This window comes from Callithrix jacchus, chromosome 21 (genome assembly GCF_049354715.1).
Source record: "Callithrix jacchus isolate 240 chromosome 21, calJac240_pri, whole genome shotgun sequence".
Taxonomy (NCBI): domain Eukaryota; kingdom Metazoa; phylum Chordata; class Mammalia; order Primates; family Cebidae; genus Callithrix; species Callithrix jacchus.
Window position 1 is genome coordinate 43540861 of NC_133522.1, and position 27719 is coordinate 43568579.

General features: G+C 44.5%; 1 protein-coding gene across 1 annotated transcript in view; it reads right to left on the reverse strand.

Moving 5' to 3' along the window:
- Positions 1-11840: 11840 nt before the first annotated feature.
- The window catches only part of KCNJ6 (potassium inwardly rectifying channel subfamily J member 6), a 307645-nt gene continuing 291766 nt past the window's right edge, over positions 11841-27719 (reverse strand). Inside the window, exon 5 of the mRNA XM_002761414.6 lies at positions 11841-13309. Within this exon, the coding sequence (XP_002761460.2) occupies positions 13215-13309 (95 nt within the window). The 3' untranslated portion in view covers positions 11841-13214. The remainder of the gene's footprint in view (positions 13310-27719) is intronic.

Below are 27719 nucleotides of genomic sequence, written 5' to 3' on the forward strand. Positions count from 1 at the left end.
CATCCTGGGATTCTGCCTTGGCTATGACCCTGAGGTCACAGGTCTGGGCTCTTACTCTCCCTCTCCATGGAGCCCATCCGCTACCCTACTTCCTCCCCAGGAATGAACAACTCCAGAAGGACCCATATCCCACCTTCTCCTTCCAGCGACCTCATAAAATCTGTGGCTGAGGAGGGGCAATTGCCTCCCACAGAGAGCCCCTCCTAAGCCTGTGATCTGGCTTCATGCCAGCTGATGGGCCTCCAGAGTTGCAGCCAGAAGGGAGGGCAAAATCTCAATGCTGTGCATTATTTCTTTTTCTAAAATGTGCAGGGAAAAGTGTAACTAAACACAAAGGCATGCAGGAGGAACCAGTACCACGCGGGGGCTCCGGGCTTGTTTCCACAGAGGCTGAGTATGGCCGGCCCTTCTAGGCACGCATCACCTCCCTCGGAAGGATGCAAAGCTTAGTGTCTCTTATTTGCCTAATGGTGAAGACCACCCAGTGCTCTAGACGTGCTTTCCCTTTGGGTTATGTCCCAAGTTATGCACGACATCCTTTTTGGTGGATGCTGCTAAATTCCTGAATTTCTGATTCCCTCCCCATCCCTCATCCCTTCCCTCCCTGCTCTCCTGGATTCATGGAGGAGACTGGACCTGGGATGTACTTGTCTCTTGGTGGCCATTCTGAATGTGTCTGTGGGTTCTAGTCCCCTGTTCCGTCACTGACTCCTGATTTGCTGACAGTAGCCTGGATAGTGTGGTGGGACACTCCCTGCCTGGGAGACCAACAACCTAGGGCTGGCCCTAGCGTGGCCTCTAACCAACGTGTAACCTTGAGCAAGTCACTGTATCCGTCAGAGCGGAGCTTTCCTTTCCTGGCCATACAATGAGGTAATAATAGCTCCTACCTCCTGTGATTCTGATGAGACTAAAAAGAAATAGTGCATGTCCATTAATTCATTAATTCATTTATTCATTTATTCACTGTGAGACACGAAGGACAGTGCCTGTCACATCAAAGACTACAAGTGTGGGCAGGTGCAGTGGCTCACGCCTGTAATCCCAGCACTTTGGGAGGCTGAGGTGGGAGGATTATTTGAGCCCAGGAGTTCAAGACCAGCCTGGGAAACATAGCAAGACTCCATCTCTATTTAAAAAAGAAAACATATATATGTGTGTCCATATATATATATATATATATATGTCTGTGTGTGTGTATGTATATATAATTAAAATATATATATTTTTGTGAGAGACAGGAGTTATATCACTCAAATATAATAGATAGGAGTTACATACTCAAATCAGTCTTCCCTAGCATTCAGGGATTAGAATTTTTAAGGACAATTTGGTGGATGAGGGGAAGCCAGTGAGCTGGGAGTGCTGATTGGTAAGGTCAGAATTAAAATCATAGGACGTCAAAGCTGTTTTTTCACACTGAGTCAGTTCCTAGGTAAGGGGCCACGAGAACACATGAACCCATTTATTGATCTGGATGGTGCCAGCTGACCCATCAAGTGCAGGGCCTGTGGAACACCTCAAGCACTGGGCTTAGATTTTACAATAGTGATTTATCCCCAGGAACAGTTTGGGGTGGGCCAGAATCTTAGAGCCTCCAGCTGCGTGACTCCTAAACCATAATTTCTAATCTTGGGGCTGATTTGTTAGTTCTACAAAGGCAGTCTAGTCCCCAGACAAGAAGGGAGTTCGTTTGGGGGAAAGGGCTGTTATCATCTTTGTTTCAAACTGTAAACTATAAACTATAAACTAAGTTCCTCCGACAGTTAGTTCAGCTGATGCCCAGGAATGAACAAGGACAGCTTGAAGGTTAGAAGCAAGATGGAGTTGGTTAGGTCAGGTCTCTTTCACTGTCTCAGTTATAATTTTGCAATGGCAGTTTCAATCCTTTGGGTTTTTAACACCTTAATCTTAAGGTGTTGGCTAATGAAGATGGAAAAAGGGTGAAGACGGCTGTAACTTCTTCCTGCTGATTGGGGCATAGTCAGGGTGAGTGCCGGCCCCAGGGTGAGAAAAAGGGAACTACAAATGTGAACTGTGACTGTGCCGCCAGCAGGCAGAGCTGCCTTTGTGGGTGGCCGGGACACAGATGGGATCGCTCCTCTTCCGATTGGAGAGTTATAGCCGCGAGTCTCTGAGATGCAGGAAAGCATCACAGGCTCAGGGCTCTACCACGTGGCCGACCCCGTCTCCACTGCCTTCCTTAGAGCCTGTGGCCTTTTTTCTGGATTTCCCTTTGCTGATTTGACGCTTTGGGCCTGGGGGTTTGTACTGGGTTCCCTGGGATGCTGTAATGAGTCATTACAGACTCAGAACAACAGAATGTTATTATCTCATGGTTCTGGAGGACAGAAGTCCAAAGTCAAGTTGTCAGTGGGAAGAGTCTGTCCCTGACCTCTGCCAGCTTCTGGTGGCTCCAGGCTTCCCAAGCTTGTGGCCGCATCACTCTAGCCTCTGTGTCCCTCTTCACATGACCTCCCCTGTCTCTCCCTGTGTCTTCTCTTCTTATAAGGACACAGTCAGTGAAAAAGAGTCAAACTCTGTAAAATATTTGAAGAGATTTATTCTGAGCCAAATATGAGTGACTGTGGCCTATGATACATCCTTCAGGAGGTCCTGAGAGCATGTGCCCAGGGTGGTCAGGGCACAGCTTGGTTGTATACATTTTAGAGGGGCATGATGTCAGTCAAACACGTTTAAGAAATACATTGGTTTGGTCTAGAAAGGCAGAACATGAACTCAAAGTGAGGGAGCTTCCAGACTATAGGTGAATTTAAACATTTTCTGGTTGACGATTGGTTGTGTATGTCTAAAGACCTGGGATTGATAGAAAGGGAATGTTCAGCTTAAGATAAACGATTGGAGTCCAAAGTTCTTTTGAAGTCTTATAGTGGCTGCCCTTAGAGACAATAGATAATAAATGTTTCCTATTCAGATCTTAGTGAATCTCTTTAGGATTGGGAGGGTCTGGAAGGAAAAGATCTAGCTATGTGAATAGAGATTCTTTATAGATGCAAAATTTCCCTCACAAAGAACAGCTTTGCAGGGCCATTTCAAAATTTGGCAAAGAAAAATATTTTAGAGTAAAATATTTTGATTTTCTTCCTTGTCTCTTAATGTTATGCCCGAGTCGGGTTGGAAAGTAAGTCACAACATATAGGGTTAAATAAAATCCATCCGATGAGATTTACGATTCGCAGGGCGTGACTCCCCAGGCCCCTTAGATAGGAATTTGGGCAAGATAAAAGTCAGGAATTTGGGCTGTCTCTATGATCTTGTCTCAACCCTCAACTAATTACATTTGCAAAGATCCTATTTTTAAATAAAGTCATGTTGGAGACAGGTTTATAATGTTGGGAAAAATCCACTCAGAGACAATGGATCACTCAGCAAGGCTAGTTTACTTCCCTCAGGAAGGGTGCAACTCGCCGGCAGTCTTGCCACGACAGCACACCTGAACAGAGGAGACAGGGACATTTATAACTTCCATAACCTGAAGCAATCGCCCTACTGCTGTGTCCAGGTTCCATTGGCCGGAACGGGATCTCACATTCTATGCTTGGCCCGATTGGCTAAAACCTTGGAAATTTCCTGAATAGATAAGGGGAAAGAAGATGAGGAAGAAGACAAAGAAAAAGAGGAAGCTGGACAGGAGAAGGTTGGGAGGGTTTCCAAATCAGGAATGGCACGCACCAGGGTTTGGAGCTTGCCCAGTCCTGTTCAGACATGCCGGAGTGAGTCCAGGTAGCTGATTTAAGACGTAGCTGATTTACAGAATATATATATATATACACACATGGATATATGTTTATGCTAATAGCACATAATGGCCATACAGCAAGAGATTGTAACTCCTTATAATGTAGTCTAAGATGGAAACTTTGAAGAAGAACTTTCCCATCTCTCACAGTTACATCCTGAGTTTCTGGGGAGATGTGAAAATTGTGGGACCCTATTCAACTCCTTACAGGCATTCACACTGGGCTCAGCATGTGGTGGTAAGGTAGTCACCCATAATGGCTGGAAGTTCCTTCCTTTATGCCCTGAGACAGGCTCCAAGAGACCTGGTTCTGACCTGGTGGGCCCTGCTCCTTCCCCAGATGACCCCTGATGACCCCTAATCTTAGGGCACAAACCCGCTGACACTGACCAGGCTGGAGGACATTTGTTTTCTCCGCTCCTTCAGCACCCAGGGCAGCCCTGGAGTTTTTTCGTGATTTCCAGATTCTTTTTTCAGCCCTGTTCTGCTTTCTGAACCTTTCTTTCCTATCAACTTAAGGAGCCTGCAGTCAAACCAAAGCCGTGGTCTGAATGTTGTCGCTACTGAGAGGGTAAGGTTTTTATTTTTGGTTTTAGAGATAAACTCTCACTCTTACCCAGGCCGGAGTGCAGTGGTGCCATCCTGGCTCACTGCAGCCTTGACCCCCTTGGACCCAATTGATCCTCCCACTTCAGCCTCTTGAGAAACTGAGAGCAGGCATGGACCACTGTGGAGTCCTAATAAGTAAACACCAACGAGGAAGGGGCCCCGGGTGGGAAAAGCCATTGCTCTGAGAGACCAGTGATCACAGACAACCCACTAGCACAACATCCTGTTTCCAAATACCTCGCTCCGCATGTAGTGCCAGCAGCACAATCTCATTCTGCACAGAGCGCCTCCAGCGTGAAACCATCAAACCTCCCGCGAGCCCCTGCCCCTGCACACAGCCCTTTCTCTGCTGTGCTGTCCATTGCACCCTTGCAACGTATCTTCTTACCTCATCTAATACATCAGCCTTTTTTAAACCTACAACTGTCGTGGTAAAATCTGCCGACTGTGATGCTGGCACCAGCCAGTCGCACCCATGACAGCCACCATGCCCGGGTATTTAAAAATGTTTTTGTAGATGTGGGGTCTTGCCATGTTGCTCAGGCTGATCTTGAACTCCTAGCTTCAAATGATCCTCCTGCCTCAGCCATCTAATGTGCCGGGATTACAAGCACAAGCCACTGTGCCTAGCCTGCAAACGTTTTTCTAAATGTTAAAGCAGTAATTTGTTTAAAAATATTTTTAATTCGAGGGCCGGGCGCAGTGGCTCACGCCTGTAATCCCAGCACTTTGGGAGGCTGAGGCGGGTGGATCATGAGGTCAAGAGATCGAGACCATCCTGGTCAACATGATGAAACCCCGTCTCTACTAAAAATACAAAAAATTAGCTGGGCATGGTGGCACGTGCCTGTAATCCCAGCTACTCAGGAGGCTGAGGCAGGAGAATTGCCTGAACCCAGGAGGTGGAGGTTGCAGTGAGCTGAGATTGCGCCATTGCACTCCAACCTGGGTAGCAAGAGTGAAACTCTGTCTCAAAAAAAAAAAAATTTTTTTAAATTCGAAAAGATCACAGATAAACTATGACACATAAATGCGTGAAATTGGTGTTGGGCTGCAAAAATGCTCATACTGAGTCTTTCTGTCTCAGTTCTTTCTGTCTGTCTGTGTCCTCTCGACTTGGTTATCAATTTCTGCAACCCTCTTGGGCTGTAAAGATTGCACCCTGCCTGCTTTGTACACATGGAACAGACTTCGTGGTTCTTGGCAGCCCTAAGGGCCCAGGCTCTGGTGAGTGATCACAGCCAGCGCTGCCTTTCTTTCAGGCACGAGTGCTGCTCCGTTTATGTGCTACTTTATGGCTTCTGCAGCACCGCAATGCCTGGAGGAAGAATTTCCCACCTAGGGGCTTACTGCTCTGTGCACAGGTGTGTGAGTTGCTGAAGAATGAGTGTCTAATTTGGCGCGGCCCGTGGAGGGCGAAGCCTCAGCCTGAGGTCTTGACTTACCTTCAGCTGCTGGCAATGGAGGTGAAGGGGAGGGTGGGGCTGGGGCTTTCCACCTAATTTGTTTCTCCTGGATCTTTGGCCCTGGCAGCCTCCCTTCAGCATTTCGAGGTGTGGATAAACCCCTGGAGACTGTTTGTTCGGATTCCATTTGACACCAGTTATCTTGGTCACCCAGTGTCCGAGGGCCGACTAAGTAAGTAGCTGACTGCCTGCATTTCCCACTGCAGGCTCCTCACTTCCAGGGCCTGTTAGGGTGCATTAGCCAGAGCTTGTTTCATGGGCGTGAGATTGTTGCTGTGGCTGAGAGGGTTTCATGGTGGCAGCTCTCCATGGCTTCAGCACGGGTGCAGACTAAGGGATGACACGAATAGTGATCCTGACTGTAGTGTTTTCATCAGGGAGCCGCTATGATCCCTAATTGCAATGCCGTGAATACGATGTAGTTCTGTCTTCCTCCAAAAGTTGCTACTTTTTGGCGGGGAAGTGATATGTGGATATGGAGAAGGAAGCAGAGGAGGGCCAGGTGGGCTTTGCCCCGGGCAGGTGTGGCAGAGGGAGGGGACAGTGTGGAAACTGGGCCGAAGGAGTCAAACCCTCTCACTAGGCCCCTTCCCAGCCCAGCATCCACAGAGATGGAAAAAAAATGGCAGTGAAGCCTAATGTGGCCGGGGTTTTTTCCAAAGCTGACTACAAAGCCGTTGCCTCGCCTGTGATCTGTGTACTTGCCACCCTGCGATGGTGGAGGCTCTGCATGCTGGAGTCTGACTGCATGGAGCATCAGGATGTGGTGGAAAGTCACTCCGTTCCTGGTGTGGACGGGTCAACCAAAAATAAAATTTAACCCTGCCCCCACCCTCCCCATCTGAACGAACCCCTTCCCTTAGCAAGGGCATTGGAAGGGCTAGCCGGAAGGACTGGTTCAGACCATGATGTGGGATGGGGGCTGGACATGGCTTGCTGTCCCCTGCTCCCTTTCAGAATTACTGACGGAACAGGCTCTTTCAGTTTGCTGAGAAACACATACAGTCTCTTCCCTCTGAAGCCTGCTACATGGTGGCTTCATCTGCGTGAGAAAACTTTGGTCTCCAAAACTCCTTATCATAACCCAGACGCTCCTTTCTATTGAGGCCAGGTCTTTAGATAATAACTTAACTCCTTCAACCAATTGCCAATCAGAAAAAATTTAAATCTACCTATAACCTGGAAGCCCCCTCCCCACTTCCAGTTGTCCCGCATTTCTGGACCAAACCAGTGTCCATCCCACATGTGTTTTGATTGATGTCTCATGTCTCCTTAAAGTGTATAAAACTAGGCTGTGCCCTGAACACTTTGGGCGCACGTTCTCAGGATCTCCTGGGGCTGCATTACGGGCCCATTTATCACTCCTATTTGGCTTAGAATAAATCCCTTCAATTTTTTCTTTTATTTTTTTTTGAGACTGAGTCTCGCCCTGTTACAAAGGCTGGAGTGCAACGGTGTGAGCTCTGCTCACTGCAACCAGTGCCTCCCAGGTTCAAGCAATTCTCCTGCCTCAGTTTCCCAAGTAGCTGGGATTATGGGCGTGTGCTACCACGCCCGGCTAATTTTTTGTATCTATAGTAGAGATGGGGTTTCACCATGTTGGCTAGGCTGGTCTCGAAAGCCTGACCACTTCGGCCTCCTAAAGTGCTGGGATTACAGGTGTGAGCCATCTGGCTTGGCCCCCTTCAGATATTTTACAGAGTTCGGCTCTTTTTGTTGACAGACATAAACTGAGCTGCTTCGGGCTTCTAGCCCCTTGGAAGCTGGAGACTCCAGGAGGGGCACCTGGAGACTTCCTGGCTGGGAAGAGCCCACATCTTGTGGAGCTTGGGGGCTATGGAGACAGAGCGAGACAAGGAGGCTGAGGCACCCCGTGGTTGGCGCTTGGGTCGGAGATGCACCCTCTGCATCTGTCCTCCTGATGCCTGACCTGCAAAATCATGACAAAATAAAGGATGATTTGAAGTCTTGAAGTGTGGGGAGGCTGCCTATGGAGTAACACAGGACTGGAGCATTCAGCCAAGATGTGCCTCATCCCCCAGCTGGGATGCAGACTAGGCTCTAAGATGAGCCGCCCAATAACCTGGGGGATGAGGATTTCAGTGGCTCTCCCAGGCAGAGACAGAGAGGGGCATCTGGCAGGGCCCACCGAGGGCTCCTGCTCCCTGTGCAGCCTGGTGGAGGCCCCCGCCTCACTGCCTCCGGGTGTGAGAGGGGACTCAGTAAGGGCAACTCGCCTTCTGCCCACTGGGTGGCTTGATGTTCATCTCCTGACTTAGCAAATGCATCCGATCACGTGTCTACAGGCCCCTCTGAGACAGCAGGAGCAAACAGGCACCTGGGGCCTCAGCGACTGACGGGATAGTGGCACGTCCCAAGAAATCCCTACACTTTCCTGGGAGAGGCAGGCAGGCTTCCATGGGTCAATCGGAGTGGGGATGGCAACCCAGACGGTGGCTCCCTGACCAAGAGCCTCGCCCTGCTGGTACCTCTCTGGAGGCTCCTCTGGGGAGGCTTAGCAGGGGAAGCACTATGGCCATCAAGGTGTCATAGCTGGGTTGTGATGTGAGCTCCTCCTGAATCCAAATGGGCTTTGGGGTAGCACTCGTTGAGACCCCTCTCCCTCAAGGAGCAGGGAGCCATGTTTAGGGACTAAAACCTGATCTTTTTGCCTGTCTTTGTGATCATTGGGAGTAGGTCTGAGCCCCCCTGACTCATTGACTCATTGAAGCCGATATTTTGTTTCTGGGCAAGAAGAAATGGCTAAAGATCCCCCACAACGTGGTGCCTCCTCTCCCCAGCAGCCTGTGCCTTGTAGTGTGAGAAACAGCCCCCAGGACTTTTCCTTGGGAGGAGACTCATCTTATTCTGGGGCTGTGTGGGTTTGGTCCTGGGCTAAGAAGGGCACTGCAAGTTTATAGAATGAAACCTCAGATATCTTTAATAAAAGAGAAATAAAAGGAAGTGGATAAACAATGTAAATTTGAATCAGTAACTACTGATTAAGTAGTTGTATTACTCCACTCTCATGCTGCTAATGAAGATATACCTGAGACTGGGTAATTTTTTTTTTTTTTTTGAGACAGAGTTTCGCTGTTGTTACCCAGACTGGAGTGCAATGGCACGATCTTGGCTCACCGCAACCTCCTCCTTCTGGGTTCAAGCAATTCTCCTGCCTCAGCCTCCTGAGTAGCTGGGACTACAGGCGTGCACCACTATGCCCAGCTAATTTTTGTATTTTTAGCAGAGACGGGGTTTCACCTTGTTGACCAGGATGGTCTTGATCGCTTGACCTCGTGATCCACCCGCCTCGGCCTCCCAAAGTGCTGGGATTATAGGCGTGAGCCACTGTGCCCGGCCTGAGACTGGGTAATTTTTATTATTATTTTTGAAGTTCGGGGGTACATGTGCAGAACATGCAGGTGTGTTACATAGGTATACATGTGCCATGGTGGTTTGCTGCATCCATCAACCTGTCATCTGCATTAGGTATTTCTCCTAATGCTATCCCTCCCCTAGCTCCCCATCCCCCAACAGACCCCAGTGTGTGATGTTTCCCTCCCTGGGTCCATGTGTTCTCATTGTTCAACTCCCACTTATAAGTGAGAACATGCAGTGTTTGGTTTTCTGTTCTTGTGTTAGTTTGCTGAGAACAATGGTTTCCAGCTTCATCCATGTCCCTGCAAAGGACATAAATTTATCCTTTTTTATGGCTGCATATTATTCCATGGTGTATATATGCCACATTTTCTTTATCCAGTCTCTATCATTGATCGGCATTTGGGTTGGTTCCATGTATTTACTATTGTGAATAGTGCCACAATAAATGTACGTTTGCATGTGTCTTTATAGTATATGAGTTATAATCCTTTGGATATATACCCAGTAACGTGATTGCTGAGTCAAATGCTATTTCTGGTTCTAGATCCTTGAGGAATTGCCACACTGTCTTCCACAATGGTTGAACTAATTTACACTCCCACCAACAGTGTAAAAGCGTTCCTATTTCTCCACATCCTCTCCGGCATCTCTTGTTTCCTGACTCTCTAATGATCACCATTGTAATTAGCGGGTGATAGTATCTCTTTGTGGTCTAATGGACTCACAGTTCCACGTGACTGGGGAGGCCTCACAATCATGGTGGAAGGTGAAGGAGGAGCAAAGTCTTATCTTACATAGCAGCAGGCAAGAGAGTGTGTGCTGGGGAACTGCCCTTTATAAAACCATCAGATCTCATGAAACTTATTCACTATCATGAGAACAGCAGGGAAAAACTGCTCCCATGATTCAATTATCTCCCACTGGGTCCCTCCCATGACATGTGGGGATTATGGGAGCCATGTTTCAAGATGAGATTTGGTTGGGGACACAGCCAAACCATATCAATAGTTTAATCAAAGCTGCTTATGGGGAACTAATTTGAAACTTCCTTCTGTTTCTTTCTTGTTCTGAATGTGGGCATTGCAATGTTATCACCAACTCTCCAGCAACAGTGGGATGAGCTGGGAAGTTCATCATTATTTCTGTGACTGATGGAGATTTGATTCTGTCTGATTGCATGCCTGCATGGGCACATTTTTCAGACTGTGAGAAGTTGGCCCATTCCCCGTATTCATTCATGGCTCCTGTGTGAGGACAGCTGTGGTCAGTATTAAGGGGACAATGTACCCAGCAGGGATGATAAAGCTGTGGGCATCTTAGTGAGGTTCCTGGGGTAGCTCCTCACCCCTTGGTCACTCCAGAGGCTATGTGGCTTGCTCCTGAACCTCCCTTCACGTCCAGCTTCCTGAGCTGGTCAAATACTGATTCCAAGTGAACACTCAAGCCTTGCCTGCTTGAGGGCTGCAGAATCTTGTGTGGAAGTTTGGTAGTTCCTTGGCAAACCTGCTGCTTCCCCAGCAAATGGAAACACCATTCTGAACACCTGGGCATTGTCTCTGACATCCCTTTTTGTGGGGATTCACTCAGGGTGGTAGCAAAAATATTAAAGGAAAAGTATTAGAGATAGCTTTAAGGAATAATCACAAACCTTCTTGGAAAGCTGAGAAGTTTTTGCATAGTTTCAGTAGAAGTTTTGGCTGAAGGCAACCTAAATCCCCTTTACATTTAGTTAATAAGAAAAGCAAATAGCTAGAGTATGGGGAGGAGTTTATCTGAATAACTTGTTTACTCATGTGGTCTTAAAACTAAACTTTGAGCCAGATGGCCCTCTTGGGGGGAGGTCAACCTAGGAGATTACCCTCTAATGGTGTTTGCTTTAGGCTTGGAACCTGGACTTTAATATTTCTCCACAAGTGTGTTTACTTAGAGCCTCTTTTATTAAACTTCACTGAATAAATGTAAGTCTCTCTGGCTGGTGAGAGCCAGAGGTCACAACAGCACTCTCCAGGGAGTCTGTAAGCAGCTCAGACACTCAGTCAAACTGGCAAAGCATAATATATGTATGTCAGTGTACTTTATTCATCTGTTGTTGAGTCAGGGTCTGCAGGACAGACCCCCACAGGTGGTGACCCTGATACCTTTTCATCTCCCCTCTCTCACCCAATCCAGCTGGCTCTCTCTGCCTTCCACGGATATCAAGAATGTCCACCATCTCCTGAGTCCAAACCCTGTTTCTTGAACTAATTTCTTCTTGTTTCTTCCAGTCCTCCCTTCTGTTCATGTCTCTCCTCTGCACACAAATACTTCAATGGGGTCCACTTTCTGGTTCAAAATAAAAGCCCAAGTTCTTGCAGTGGCTTGGAGGGTCCCATCTATCGGGTCCTCTCCCTGTCACTGTCCTGGTCACACTTGCCTCATGACTGTTGTGTCATAAATACAATTGACACTTGAACAACATGGGTTTGAACTGCATGTATCCACTTATACACATATGTTTTTCCATATTAATATATTGAAAAATTTTTTGGAGATTTGTAACAATTTGAAAAAACTTGCAGATGAACAGCATAGTGTAGAAATATTGAAAATTAAGGAGAAGTTAGGTATGTCATGAATGCATAAAATAGATGCAAATATTAGTTTATTTTCTCCTTTACTTCCATAAAATATACACATATCTATTATGAAAGGTTAAAATGTATCAAAGCTTATGCACACAAACACTTACAGATCATATAGGGAGTCATTCGGGTGAGACAAATGTGAGCAACCATGAATGTGCACTATTGAATCATAACTGCATACACGCTGTTCCACTGCACGAATTCAAAGCCACCTCCTGTTGCTATGGTGGTGAGCCCAGGTGTTGTGAGTATCCACTTAAAATGCCATGCGATGCTCATCCTTTCTGTGTGAACAGTTCATTTCTCCAAGAAATTGTGCATCACAGGAAAAAGTGATCTCTCAAGTTTCTTGTGTATTTTATGTCATGTCTAGTACAATATCACACACCTGAGTAACATCATGGGACTTGTATGAAGTTCCACAGGTGGTGCTGGAAGTGCTCCCAAGAGGAAGACAAAAATCATGACATGCCAAGGAAAAGCTGACTTGCTTGTGAATCCCATAGGATCCTGGTCATTGCCTTATTTCTCCTGCTGGAGTGATACCAATAATGTGATCAAGTGAATCCTTGTTCAGAAGCAGTGTCATGTCTGATACTGCAGCAGTAAGGAAGGTGACCAGTAGGCCTATGTGTGATGGTGCTGGTATAAGTGAGGGTGTTGGAAAGAGCAAGTCCAAATCAGAGGAAGAGTCTCTTCCAGTGAGACTGTGTTGCTGGGGTGATGGAGTCCCAATTAAACAACTGGTTGCCAGGTAGCTGCCACATTGGTCTAGAATTGAGTGTTCACACGTGGTTACTGCATTGGAAAATTAAATACTCCATGATGTAACAGCTGAGTCAGCCTTGGAGAAGGGGCTGTCGGTGTTGTTGAGCTTGTGAATGGGATCCATTCTGAAATCATGGTTCCTTTGCTGCTGGGTTCCCAAGTAAGCGCAGTGATGGTTGGGAAGGTTGGTGATTGACAGTCATAGGTAATAGGGCCTTCTTCTAAATGATCAGGACCCTTCTCCACAATAAAGACTTACTGGTGAGCATTTGCATGGACCATAGGTGTCCGCACACCCTGTGCTCATTCTTAAGGGTCTTTGTTACGAATTTATTGATACCAATCATCCAAAACTGTGCTTCTTCCAAGACCCTGGCTGCCCAGTCAAACCAATAGCCACTGCCTATGCTCTGGTCTAGCTATTTCTCCCTCTAGGCAACGTGGACAATGAGAGAACCCTTGAAGTTATGTCTCCACCATCTTTCAGAATCATCTCTGGTTTGCATCTCTGTAAATGTTTAGCAACAGGGTCTCTGGGAAAATAGAAGCTGTAATTGGTAGTATTTGCCAATTTCTATGGCATAAATAGTCCCACAATCACCAATTTCAAGCTCTGAAGACCCATACTTGGAAACCTACTGGCTCCCCGGGGGAGTTAGGGAAGGATGTCTGAGTTTCCTGGATGGCTCTGGATTCACATTCTGGAAAGAAAGGAACAATATGGTCAAAGCCAAGGTGGCCTGAGAGGGTGTTCCCTGTCTAGGGAATGTGGACATTTGATAAGGTGGGCTAGAAGGGGAGAGTTTTGGTCTGCAAAGGGGTCCAGGGCCCACAGCCTGCTGATGCTGAGAGACTCAGCTGAGGTCTTTGGACTGAATGCTGCACAGCAGTGAGCATTAATCAACCTGTGCTCTAATGGCAGGGGTCTTGGGGCAGTTGCGTTTGAGGGGCAGGGCTCTGAGCCTCCACCCCTGCCGTAACCAAGCTCTCCACCTTGTCTGCCTTAAATATTGAGCTTCTTCTTAAGCTTTCCTTCAGAGCACCGTTTCTGCAGGTTAGTTTGAAAACCACCAGAATAGACAAAGAAGTGCCAGTATAGTTTTGACCAGGGAGTTACTTTAGACAATCCCTTGGGGGTAATGTGGAAGGTGGCCCCAGGGCCTAGAGAGAAGCGGGAATGGAGCCCTTCCCTGGATGCATCTCCACAGGCTTGTGTGGGGCTCAATGGGTGCCAAGTGGGACAGACACACAGGGGCTGGGGGACACAGAGGACAGGGTAGTAATTCCACCAGGCACAGCAGCAGTATGGGAGGAGCACATTAGGAAAAGCAGGATGAAATGCAGACCATGTCCCAGGGTTTGTTTCACCAAGCACTAACCTCTGGGAAAGAATTTATCCTCGGCACATTTTAAAATGACTTCTGTACATGTTCCAGTGTGAGGCAGCTCACGGGTCCTTTTAAAGCTTGGCTTCCTGCAAGCTTCGGTAGAGAGGGGCGGCTGGCTAAGCCATTGCCCTAGATTCCCCGGCGGGGAGGAGTTAGAGCAGAGCCGAGGCACTGGAGCTGGGCAAAGCCGACCCATGCAAAACGGAACCCTGAGAGCATGAAAAACTCTCACAGAAGGTTTCTTTATTCCAACATGGGACTTTGTCATGAACAGTCCAACTCCTTTCATTAAGATTGTTAGAGCTGTGACAAGGGGCAGGATCAACTGCGCTGCAAGTCCCTAGGTCCCTTTCATTTTGTTCATGTTCCATGAGGTGCAACAGGTGTCAGAGGGGTCCCACTTGGGTCAGCAGGTGTGGGTAGGAGCGGAGCTGACCCATTGCTGGGATCTGGCCATAGGCAGAACGTCGGGGGGAGAGATGGGGAAAGAGAAAGGAGAGGGAGAGGAAGTGAGCGAGTTAGGGAGAGAAAGATGGAGAGAGAGGAAGAGTGGGAGGGAGGAAGAGAGACCATCACTCCAAACCCATGGTACTGTCCTTGGGTTTTGCCTGAGATGCCTGATTATCTTGAGTGGCCGTGGGGCAGGGTGTCGTGCTTTGAAACAATTCATGCTCTCACTTGCAGAAAAGGCCGACTTCTTTGGACACAGGCACACACACAGAAGAAACCAAGGCCATATCAAATTTTTATTTTATTGTTCCAGTCAAAAAAGAGGAACACCTCAATATGTAAACAGTTTCCCTAACACAGCAAGTTCTTAAAGATATATATATATATATATATATATTTCGTTATTCTAAAAAAATTTGGCATTGTAGTGATTTCTCAATACATAATTTGTGCTTTCGCATTGAGCATGCTTTCGTCTCATTGTCCGTGCACAGACGTACTTGGAGTTGAGTAAAGGGAGTTACAGAAGGACCGAAAAATGGGACAGGAGCCAAACCAGTACTTGAGCCCTAGCCGGTGTTCCTTCCTAAAAAGCTTGTTGGAAAGGATGGCAAGGTTGACCTCAGAAGCAAATCTTAGTAACGTTATCCTGCAGAAATCTCAGAAGCCTTGGTAGCAACTTTGGAAAGAAACATTTCTTATTTTCCTTCTGTTCATCTCTAAAGGATCATTGGTTTTGCTCGGTGAAAATTTTAATTATTTTGTACATTATATTTCTTAATATCTCAAGGAATATCTCCTATAATAAACTCTTGTTTTATGATTTTGCTGGACACATAGTTTACTACTACATGCTATTGAAATTCCACTAGGGATTTAGTCTGTTTTTTTTTTTTTTTTTTTAATGGAATCATTTCAAAGTGCTTGATGGTTGTGTAATGACCTTTTGGTTTTGCCAAGTGAAAATTATTTTTAAAAATTCAATCCTAAAGACTGAAGAGCTTTTTAAGTGCAATGATGGGTTTATCAATAATACTGCTCATATTATTCCTTTTTTGGTCCTTCTCCTTAGCCTGAAATTCTAAGTCCCTACAAATTAGCACCAGTTTTCCAAACACATATTTTTTGAAATCCTATGATCCTAGCCAGGCTAGGTACCATCCCCCAATCTTACCTTGCATGTTTCTGTCTTCAGACCCTCTCCCATGCTGCCCTTGCAAACTGAAATGCCTTTGCTTTTGGATTTCTCTTTCTCACTCTCTTATTAAAATAGAGACGGGGTCTTGCTGTGTTGCCCAGGCTGGTCTTGAATTCCTGGGCTCAAGCAATCCTCCTGCCTTGGCCTCCCAAAGTGCTGGAATTACAGGCACGAACCATTGTACTCACAATGCCCTTGAATCCCTGTCTTCCAAAACCTGTGCAGTCTTTGAGAAATGTCAGGACAAATGTTTCTTTCTTCCTCGTGATACCATGTCTTACTGCTTATGCAGAAGCTGATCTACTTTCTTTAAATGCCAGAAGATTCGTTGTACCTGTCCCTTTCTGTTTAGGTATTCCTAAAACTAGACTCAGTTACTTCACGTGTAAAGTGGGAAGCAGTATTTGCTCACAGGGTTTTTGTGTGGTTCAGTGTACTTGGTACAGTGTTGTTACATGGTAGGAGCTGGCAGCCATGGGACTGCAGGCTTGTTGAGGACAGTGGGGGATTCTTTTTCTCAGAGTCTTCATAGTAACTTGTCTAGGACCTCACTCGCTGTACCGTAAGTGTTCACTGGGTGCTCATGGCTAGCACTCAGGCAAGTGAATGCACATTTGGAATAATAAAATATGGGGCATCAGCTGACTTTCAGAATACTTTGAGTGGAGTTTTGTCCTTGTCTAGTTTTAGCTGGCTGCTGGGATCCCTGAGAATAAAATTACAAGTATGTGCCTGCTCCCAGCATTGACTAACTTCCTGCACCTTGAAAACGAAGCACTTGATTTCACTGTAGGATGTGAGCATTTGATACAAAACTCAAGTTCCTAAAAAAAATTTCTGGGGATAAAGTTGAGGATCAAGTATTATCTGTGCTTCATTTCTTTTGGGAAGATGTGCTTTCCCTAGGCGTGGACATTGGAGTTGGCACACCACATGCACCCTGCTGACCCTCAGCTTGGGGACCCAGTTCTGAGAGCTGCTGGCCTTTGCTTTCTTTGCTTAACTAGTTCCTGAAAATTCTGTGTGATGGCAAGAATAAGAACTTCCAGGTAAATCGAAACATGAATGTCCACAAATGTGTGACCGCCAAACTAGATGCAGTATTATTTTCAATTGCATAGATTCAAGATTACAGAGACTATTGAAACTTTGGCACTGCCATAGACTTTTGATCTAGTAGCTTTCTGGCATAATTTTCTGTCTTAAGAAATAGCTCACAGAACAACCCCATATTTTACTGGGCCATAGTAAACATTTTGGGCCTTAATATAGTGCCATTTCATTAGGAAGGACACATACAATGAATTATCTTTTTTCATAATGAAACACGGCTACTCTTTTCCACTACTGATGTATGAATGAAATAAAGCAGGAGTGCTATGGCTAAAAAAAGCAGTTTAATTAAAATATTATGGTTTAAGCTTTTTGCCTCCTTAATTATCCTCTGTCTGGTTTAGGTTTTTTTTTTTTTTTTTTTTTTTTTTTTTTTCCCCCCTGACTGGGGCCCTAGGTGCATGCTTCAGGGAGGGTAGAGCTGGATTTTGGTTAAAAGCAAATTGTGAAGAGCCTGCTGGAGCTGAAGGAATTGCTCATGGATGAGCCGGTGAGACGTAGCCTTGCATTTATCTTCTGTCAATGATGCTGACCTTCCTTGGACATTTTTCTACTGCAAAGAAGACCACAGTGCACGTGCAGTAGCGCCTCATTTATCTAAAAGGCAACTACCTCACAGCTCCTCTCTCTGCTACCAGGTTTAGTGAGGGTAAGGACAGGGGAGCAGGGTGTGGTTGGTGGGTGCTGCTGGAGAGAACTGTCTGGCTGGTAGGTAGTTTCCCTGATGCTAGCAAGGGAACCAGTGAAACGATGAAAACAGCTAAGACTTAAAGTGGAACCATCTAACACCATTTAGTGTAGAGGTACAGTCTAGAACTGATGATGGTGTAGGTTGGAATGGGTACTAGAATTATTAAAGCAGAGACTATGGGGTTCAAATGTTTGTTGAAAAAGGTGAGGAAACAACAGCAGATTACTTATTCTTCTTAAGTCCACATGGAGTGTTAATCAAGATAGACTGCATTCTAGGTCATAAAACATACCATAGGACGTTTAAAAGAATAGAAATCCTTGGACCACTTGAGGTCAGGAGTTCAAGACCAGACTGGCCAACATGCTGAAACTCTGTCTTTACTAAAAATACAAAAATTAGCCAGGTGTGGTGGCGTGTGCCTGTAGTTCCAGCTACTTGGGAGGCTGAGGCAGGAGAATCACTTGAATCCAGGCGGTGGAGGTTGCAGTGAGCTGAGATCATGCCACTTCCCCAGCCTGGGTGACAGAGTGAGACTCTGTCTCAAAAAGAAAAATGAGAATAGAAATCCTTCAATATTTGCTCTTAAATAACAATGAAATTAAATTAGAAATCAGTAACAGAAAGATAGCTAGAAAATGCCAAAATACTTGGAGATTAAACAACACACTTGTAAATATCATGGGTCAAAGAAGAAATCTCAAGATAAGTGAAAAAATGTTGTGAAATAAATGAAAATGAAAACACAGCTTATTATAATTTGTGGGATGCAATAAAAGAAATGCTTATAGGGAATCTTATAACACTGAATGCAGATAGCACAAAAGAAGATCTGAAATCACTCATTTAAGTTTCCATTTTAAAAAAGTAGAAAAAAGAGCAAATTAAATCCAAAGTAAGCCCATGAAAAGAAATAATTAAAATTAGAGTAAAAATTAATAAAATTGAAAATAGGAAATCAATAACGAAAATAAATAGAAACGAAAGTTGGTTCTTCGAAAAGAGCAATGAACTCCATAAGTCTCTGGGCAGGCTAACTAAGAAAAAAGAGAAAGAACACAAATTACTACTATCCAAAATGAGAGAGGGGATGTCACTAGCAATCTCATGGATGCTGAAAGGATAATAAAGGATCATGAAGGAATTTTATGAATGACTCTATGCCCACAAATTTGATAACCTAGATGAAGTTAACCAATTCCTTGAAAGATAGAATTTGCCAAAACTCACACAAGAGCAAACAGACGATCTGAATAGCTATATATCTATTAAATAATTTGAGTCGGTGGTTATTAACCTCCCCAAACAGATCATCTGAATAGCTATATATCTATTAAATAATTTGAGTCGGTGGTTATTAACCCCCCCCAAACAGACGATCTGAATAGCTATATATCTATTAAATAATTTGAGTCGGTGGTTATTAACCTCCCCAAACAGACGATCTGAATAGCTATATATCTATTAAATAATTTGAGTCAGTGGTTATTAACCTCCCCAAACAGACGATCTGAATAGCTATATATCTATTAAATAATTTGAGTCGGTGGTTATTAACCTCCCCAAACAGACTATCTGAATAGCTATGTATCTATTAAATAATTTGAGTCGGTGGTTATTAACCTCCCCAAACAGACGATCTGAATAGCTATATATCTATTAAATAATTTGAGTCGGTGGTTATTAACCTCCCCAAAGAGAAAGCACTTGGCCCCCATGGGTTCAGGGGTGAATTCTATACAGTAATCAGCACAATGTGGTGTTGGTGAAAGAACAGACAAATAGATCAGTGAAACAGAATAGAGAGCCCAGAAATAGACTCACGCAAATATAGCTAACTGATCCTTGACAAAAGAGCACAGGCAAACCAGTGGAGCAAACAGGGTCTTTTCAAAAACTGGTGTTGGAACAGCTGCAGATCCACAGGCAAAAAAAAAAAAAAAAAAGTGTAAATACAGATCTTACACCTTTCACAAACATTAACTCAAAATTGACCACAGATCTAATGTAAAATGCAAAACTATGAAATTCCTAGAAGGAGAAGACTTAGATGACCTTGGATATGGAGCAGATTTTTGAGACAGAACACCAAAGACAGTCTGTGAAAGAGGTTATTGAAAAGCTGGATGTTGGTGACATTAAAAACTTCTGCTCTGAAAAAGACAATGCCAAGAGAATGAGAAGACAAGCCACAGACTGGGGGAAAATATTTACAGAAGACACATCTGATAAAGAGTTATTATCTAAAATTTACAAAGAACTGCAAAAAATCAACAATAAGAAAACAACCTGATTTAACATATGCCCAAAAGACCTGAACAGACACCTGACCAAAGAAGAGGTACAAATGGAAAGTAAGCATATGAAAATATGTCCCAAATCATATGTCGCTAGGGAATTGCAAATTAAAACAACAATGAAATACCACTGTACATCCTTTAGAATGGCCAAAATGGAAAACATTGACAACACTAAATGCTGGCAACAGGCATTCTTGTTCCTTGTTAGTGGAATGCAAAACGGTCCAGCCACTTGGGAAGACAGTTTGGCAGTGTCTTGGGAGACTAACTGTAGTCTTAACAGATCATATTTACCCAAATGAATTGAAAACTTAGGTCTTCACAAAAACCTGCATACAGATATTTATAGTGGCTTTATTCATAATCGACAAAACTTGGAAGCAACCAAGGTGTCCTTCAGTAGGCGAATGGATAAATAGTGGTACATCCAGAAAATGAAATAGTGTTTGGTGCTAAAAGAAGTGAGCTCTCAAGCCATAAAAAGATATGAGGGAAACTTAAATGCATATTACTAAGTAAAATAAGCCAATCTGATAAGGCTACATACTGTATGACTCCAATTATATGCCATTCTGGAAAAGGCAAAGCTGTGGAGGTGGTAAAAAGATCAGTGGTTGCTGGGGTTGGGAGGACGCAGGATGAGTTGGGAGAGCACAGAGGATTTTTAGGGCAGTGGGACTACCCTGTATGATTCTATAATGGTGGATCCATGCCTTTATATATTTGCCCAAATCCATACAATGTACCACAACATTGAAACAGTGGACTCTGGGGTGATAGTAATGTCTCAGTGCAGATGCATCCATTTCCACAGATGTACCACTGTGGTTTGGCATATCACTCATGGGGGCGGCCGTGCATGCGTGGGATGGGGGTAAATGAGAACTCTCTGTACTTTATGCTCTATTTTGCCGTGAACCTAATGCTGCTCTAAAAATAAACTTTATCATTTTTTAAAAAAGGGGTGGAGGAAGCTACTACATTGCTCATCTAGGGGCAAAACCTGGTCGTCTGAGTCCAGGGTACCAAATAAAGAAAGCCTATTGCCTGTGGGTTCAGGGAAGTGTACGGTACATTTAAAAAATAATGCCACAGTGCAAGCAGGGAGGAAGCCAATTTTAAGCTTTTGATTTCTGGAAATTTACTTACGTGGCACTACTCATACTTGACTGGGAAGGATAAATGTGTATGTGTGTATCTTCCTGTGTGTGTGTGTCTGTGTATCTATGTGTGTCTGTGTCTGTGTGTGTATGCTTGTGTATCTATGTGTGTATGCATGTGTCTCTGGGTGTGTGTGTGTGTGTGTGTATGCGTGTGTATATGCATGTGTCTGTATGCATATGTATGTGCCTCTATGTGTATCTGTGTGTATACATGTGTCTCTGTGTACATATGCATGTGTCTGTGTATGTGTTTGTGTATGCATGTGTCTGTGTGTATGCATGTGTGTGTGTATATGTGTGTGTGAATGCATGTACCTGTGTATATGCATGTATATGTGTGTGTGATGTGGGAATAGGGTGCTTGTATTGTTACTGTGTTAGTTATGAAAGACTGGGGACATGACTGTTGTATAGAGTAACATTCAGAGGCATCCTCATTCTTTAAGAAAAAAAAGAGAAAAATCTCTATGAAGGTGCACACGGGGAGGAACCATCTGATAACATGTCTTGTTGATGCCTGTTGTCACCGAATTAGAAAATACACAGAAGAAAGTCTTCCAGTGCAGGTGTCCAGATCGTGGAAAGTTCTCATCTACCCTCTAATGCCCATAAGACACAGCAAGCTGGCCGGGTAAACTGCAGACCTTGGGATTTGGTTAGGCTTGACTCCCACGGTGTGGGCATGGCTCAGGGATTTCTCTTTCTAAAATCAGGCCCTTGATTGACATTCCCAGCATCTTAAGCACTATCATGTCCACAGTTTCTCCAGGGTGTGTGTCCAGTACTGTGGCTGCAGAATTGTTACTGGTTAGCAGAGTTTAATTCCTGCCTGGTCCATGGGGCCAGATAAATTGAGCTGTGAAAGCTTCAGTGGCAAATTCCACGTTACCTTGTGTGCCAATATTGAGGATTTGATTCTCAAGTTCAAAGCCAGATGGAAAATGGCAAGTTAAAGGAATAGTACACGAATGTTCATTGCAGCACTGTTTACAATAGCAAAGACCTGGAATCAACCCAAATGCCCATTGATAATAGACTGGATTGGAAAAATGTGGCACATATACACCATGGAATATTATGCAGCAATCAGAAATGATGAGTTAGTGTCGTTTGTAGGGACATGGATGAATCTGGAGAACGTCATCCTCAGCAAACTGACACAAGAACAGAAAATGAAATACCGCATATTCTCACTCATAGGCGGGTGATGAAAAATGAGAACACATGGACACAGAAAGGGGAGTACTAAACACTGGGGTCTATTGGGGGGAAAAGGGGAGGGCCAGTGGGAGGGGGAGGTGGGGAGGGATAGCCTGGGGAGAAATGCCAAATGTGGGTGAAGGGGAGAAGAAAAGCAAAGCACACTGCCATGTGTGTACCTACGCAACTGTCTTGCATGCTCTGCTCATGTACCCCAAAACCTAAAATCCAATAAAAATTAAAAAAAAAAAAAAAAAAAAGGAATAGTATTCTGGAACTTTGCTCTGGGGGCAAAAATGAGTATTTCTGATTTGAAATCAGGTTTTCTGAAAGGATCCAGAAGTAAATTTTAAAATTGCTTTTGTTTGTATTTGGGTTTATTAAAACACTCACTGTTTTGGACCAATCTTAATCTTCTAGGCAGAATTTACTTAATGGTAAGAAAATGGCAACTCTTTGAACATCTGTTACATGGGATAATACAAAATTAATTTTGAATTTTTTAAAAGGCAAATGTGATTTGAGTGTGGGCATGTGTGTGATATCAGGATGAAGGCTTGAAGAAGAACCTTTTTAAAAGCAATGCGGCCACCTAATTGCATCCCATCTTAGGAAGAAAGGATGGGAACACCCCAGACCTGGCATGTGGAGGGAGCACCTGTGTGCTGGGTCCTACTCTGCGTTATCTTGGCTTCTCCTAAGGCTGTCTGCAGGTGGAGCAGCCCTAGGGAGCCTCTGCCCTGTGGTCTCCTCAAGCCTGTAGAAGAATGGTCCACACGGAGAAGCTGGGGGTTACCATGGCAACCAAGCACATCTTGGGTAACCAGACATCCATGAGTGTTGGGAGTTCCCCCAGAGCACAGTCTGTACAGTGGGAAAGGAAAGGGCATTTTGCCAACACAGTGGGATACTTGGCGGGGTAGGGGCGGTGGTCATTGTTTTGGAATCCTGTGCACTTGTGAGTTCACTGTTGTCACTGTGTGGCTCTTGTTTTAGACAAGGAAGCACTGGGCTGAATAACGATGTTCAGCAGCTTCCTTGGCAAGCTAGGCACCTGGTCACATGCTACAAAGGAGAGGAAGATCCCATGGGCAAGTCCAGCTGTCTTTTCAGCACAAGACCTAACTTTATGCTGCTTTCGTCAGTGACTGGGCTGAGACCATGTGTATGACCAACCATCACTCATAGGCTCTCTGGGTGACTATGAAGCAGGAGCAAAATATACATTTTTTGGTCTCAGGCAGTTAGACTCTTTTACATACACACTCAGTTAAAACTGGTGGTGACCATTAAGTGATAAGGAATAGGACTAACCCCAATAATAGGTTGCTGGATTGTAGATGCTCAAAAATGAAATTAACCCTCCAATGGGGGTGCCAGGCAAAATGAAGTTTTCATGGTGAGATGAGGGAGAAAAGAGAGAGCACCTGGGGGCGGAATGGTTGGTTGATAATCTGCCATCATCTGAAAGCTGTGTGGGCACCAAGAGACGGCATAAGTTGTGTCTGTAAGTGCTACAATGCAGAGGAGTTCCTTGCGGATAAAAACAAGACTCGACATTGCTGTCTTCATCTGGTGACCCTGATAGAGGTGGAGATGTGCGATTTCTTTCTTTCTTTCTTTTTTTTTTTTAAGACTGAGTCTCGCACTGATGCCCAGGCTGGAGTGCAGTGGTGTGATCTTGGCTCACTGCAGCCTCCACCTGCCAGGCTTAAGCGATTCTTGTGCCTCAGCCTCGAGAGTAGCTGTGACTACAGGCATGCACTACCATGCCTAGTTAACTTTTTGTATTTTTAGTAGAGGCAGGGTTTCACCATGTTGGCCAGGCTGATCTCAAACTCCTGGCCTCAGGTGATCCACCACGTTGGCCTCCCAAAGTGCTGGGATTACCGGTGTGAGCCACCGTGCCCCAGCCTTTTGAGGTTTCTTGACCAGGGTGAGATTCTATTGGTTTTGGGGTGGCTTTAAACAAACCAAACTCTCAGTCTTACTCAAAAAGAGGGACCAGGTCAGCCTGTTCAGAGAGAGTGCTGCCGTTGGCCTGATGACCGAGTCTGTGCCCATGGCATCGTGATACCAAAAAGTGAGACTTTCTAGAGAAAAGAGAATCAGATATGTCATGAAAAAGAAAAGCACTGAGATCTTCACCATGAGGAAATCAGAGCATTTGGGGATTCCTTACTCTGACTCCATTCATGCTTTAGTGTTATTTTACTTGGATTTTCATATGGGAGGGGCACCCCTGTGCTTGGTGGGGCACCCCTGTGCTTGGTGGACTCTAAAAGTCTTAATTTGGGTGTTGAACAATGAGAACACATGGACACAGGGAGGGGAGCATCACACACTGTGGTCTGTTGGGGGGAAATAGGGGATGGACAGTGGGGGGTGGGGGGTTGAGGAGAGATAGCATGGGGAGAAATGCCAGATACAGGTGATGGGGAGGAAGGCAGCAAATCACACTGCCTTGTGTGTACCTATGCAACAATCTTGCATGTTCTTCACACGTACCCCAAAACCTAAAATGCAACTAAAAAAAAGTCTTAATTCAGTCATCATGCCTGACCCAGGGAGGTGCTCTATGGAGTAAAGGATGTGGGGCAAGGTAAGCTTGAAAGACAAAGGGTCCCTGGAAGATACTTCTCGGGAGTCATTGTCCACATGGGCAAGAGCCAGACCCTGCAGAGAGAAGATCCCTGAGAGAGACCTCAGTGGTTGGGCATGGCTGAGGTTTTTGTTCTGCCCAAGTCTGAGCCATGGGAGGGTATTGCTCATACCCACTCCCTCAGGCAGGAATGCTGAGAGATGATGCCAGGGCAATGCCCATGATGGCCGGATCTGAGGACAGTGCTCCTTCCCTTTCTAGAAGATGACTGGCTAAAGACCCAGAGGGTTGGGTAATGCACGGCTGACCGAAACTCAGCTCTCTGCACTCCGGTTGATCCAGTTCTACTAGTTGGTTTAGTGGTAAGACCCAACCCTGACACACTCCATAAGCCATGAAACTGGGCTAGGCTCTTTGTAGCCAAAAGTCTGCTCCTAGGCTCCTGGAAGACCTTGCCCTTCTGCATGAATGATTTGTGATTTCGATCAGAATTTCAGAAACGATGATGATCATGTTTATTTCACTAGTGCTTGTTGGTAGCAGATATTTACATTGCCTGAGGAAAACAGCCCTTCATATTCTTATAAAGATTGGCTTAATTGATATCACAGTATTGATGATCGGTGTTAATACAATGGGCACTGAGCCTTAATCTTGAAATGGGCAATTACACAATGTCAGTAGGAACGTTCATTCTCTGAAATCAAGATCTGTTTACTATGTGGTCACAGTTCTCTGGCCAACCATAGTGCATGTTAGGATTTGCATCTAGGGGTATAGTGTCTAAAAAATAACTCTATAAATACAATTTTCATCAGTGATAGATCTAATCTCTATCACTTAATCATGTTGACCACCCCAGTGAAGTATTTTTGTGTGCCCTAAAAGTATTTTGCCTTTCTTTTGCTACGGCTCTCTTATTGAATTAGGTGGATACATGAAGCTTTCTTTTACCAAGGCAACGAGGCCAAGTAAAAGTTTGACTCCTTTTACATTTATTTAAGTTTTATGGTGTTGAACTTGAGATGTTTCCTCCCACTTAGTTGCTATACTGTTCCGTAGCTACCATTCCCTACTTAGACACAGGATCAAATCCATCCTTTATCTGTGGACAATACAACAACATCGCAATGATTTGTTACACTGTTACATTTTTTTCTTTCTCATCTAATTTCCAAGAAAGTACTCATAAGAGAACTTGATATGTTTTTCCATAGAACTAAAAAGATAGGGAACCTAGCTTGGCTAACTACATCTAGAAATGCTTCTTTGGAAGACAAGGGAGTTCAGCTTAGTGAACCAAAGAATGTCATTTCATATTGACTTATCTCAAAACCCCAAGGTCTGGATTTTTTCCATCTATTATGTCAGTAATGACCAATCTTTGTCTTTGCTTCAGACTCAGTGCAAGAAATCCAACAACCCTTTACCGTACTTCCACATCCCCCTGAGCTCTTTTCAAAGGATCTTTTGCTTTTCCAAAAGAAGCATTTAGTTCTTTAATTGCACATTAAACTTCTAGCTTAGTGGCTAGAGAGAGCCGGAACTAGCACAGTTAAACATGAGTGGTGGCTCCAGGTTCACGTTCATCACCTTGATCAGTCGTAAATTGTACGCTAGAGAAAACTAGCAAGAAAACAGAGGGAGATACCTGGGCCACCTGTTTAGCTCTCCTCCATGAGAACCACGTGGGGGAGCAGGGAGGGTCTGGGCTGCTTCCCTGAGCAGAGACCCACGGCCTGAGCTATGTACATCATCCAGCGCCTGTGGGTGCCACAGAAGCAGTGTCAGTTGCTGGGCTGGGAATGCCCATTTCTCTATTGTTCATTAATGAGTAATTTTACCGTACCCACTTTCTGAGTTGACCACTGGATTCTGGCTGGCAGCTGACTCTCTTTGCCACTCTGGAGGAATAGCTATGAAAAAGGAAGGATTCTTCCTTTGAGACCCTAACTGAATGACTGTGTTCTCTGTCTTGTGAAGCAGTTGTCCCTTTGACAAAAAGAAAAAAAAATGGATTATGTTTCTTTTGGAACAGACTTATGAGTGATTTCAATAGATTTATACTAGAAAAGAAAGTCATTCTTTCATATTGCCTAGGAATCTCTTAAGAGTACAGTACAATATTTCATAGTACTTAGTAATACTATTACATACTATTATTAATGGTGCAATTACTAGTATTTAATAGTACCAATAGTACTTAACAGTACAGTACGGGGTTGGCAAACTTTTCCTATACAGGGCCAGAGAGTAAATATTTTAATCTTTGCTGGCCACACAGTCTCTGTTGTAATTACTCAGCTCTGCTAATGCAAGTGGAAGCAGCCATAGGCAATACACAGACAAATGGCTGTGACTGTGTTTCAATAAAACTTTATTTGTGGACACCAAAATGTGAATTTAGGATGATTTTCACATGTCACAAAATATTCTTGTTTTCTTTTTTTCCCCCAATAATTAAAAAACGTAAAAATCCCTTTAAGCTCACAAGTGGTAGAGTAACAGGCAGCAGGCCAGATTTTTTTCTTTTTTGTTTTTTTAGCAGATTACGTTTGCCAAAATTTTTCATAGTAAAAACAGCCCGCAGCTTAGGGCCTTGTGACCTGGATTTGAGACCAGGAGATATGATTCACGGGCCTTGTAAACTTGGCCAGTTCGCCCAAACCCTAGTTTTCCTTCTATAAAATGTAAATTATAACACTCAACTTCTCATGGTGAATTAGAATGACATAAGACCATTTGCACAAGTGCTCTTCATGCTCTCAAACACCACATCACATTGGGTAAAATACTGTTTGTGATTATTGTACATTCTGTGCTTTATCTAAATCTCTTAGCAGCCTTCTGACAGAATGTTGACTTCTAGAGGACACTCTGCATCTAAATCACTCAAGACATTAAAGGCAGAAATACTAGGAAGAGGTGTGCTTTGAGTGTTTTAAATTAGAGGCTGACATTTTCTTAAATAAAGGTTGGCCATAAAGTTTAGAAACAAGATAATGT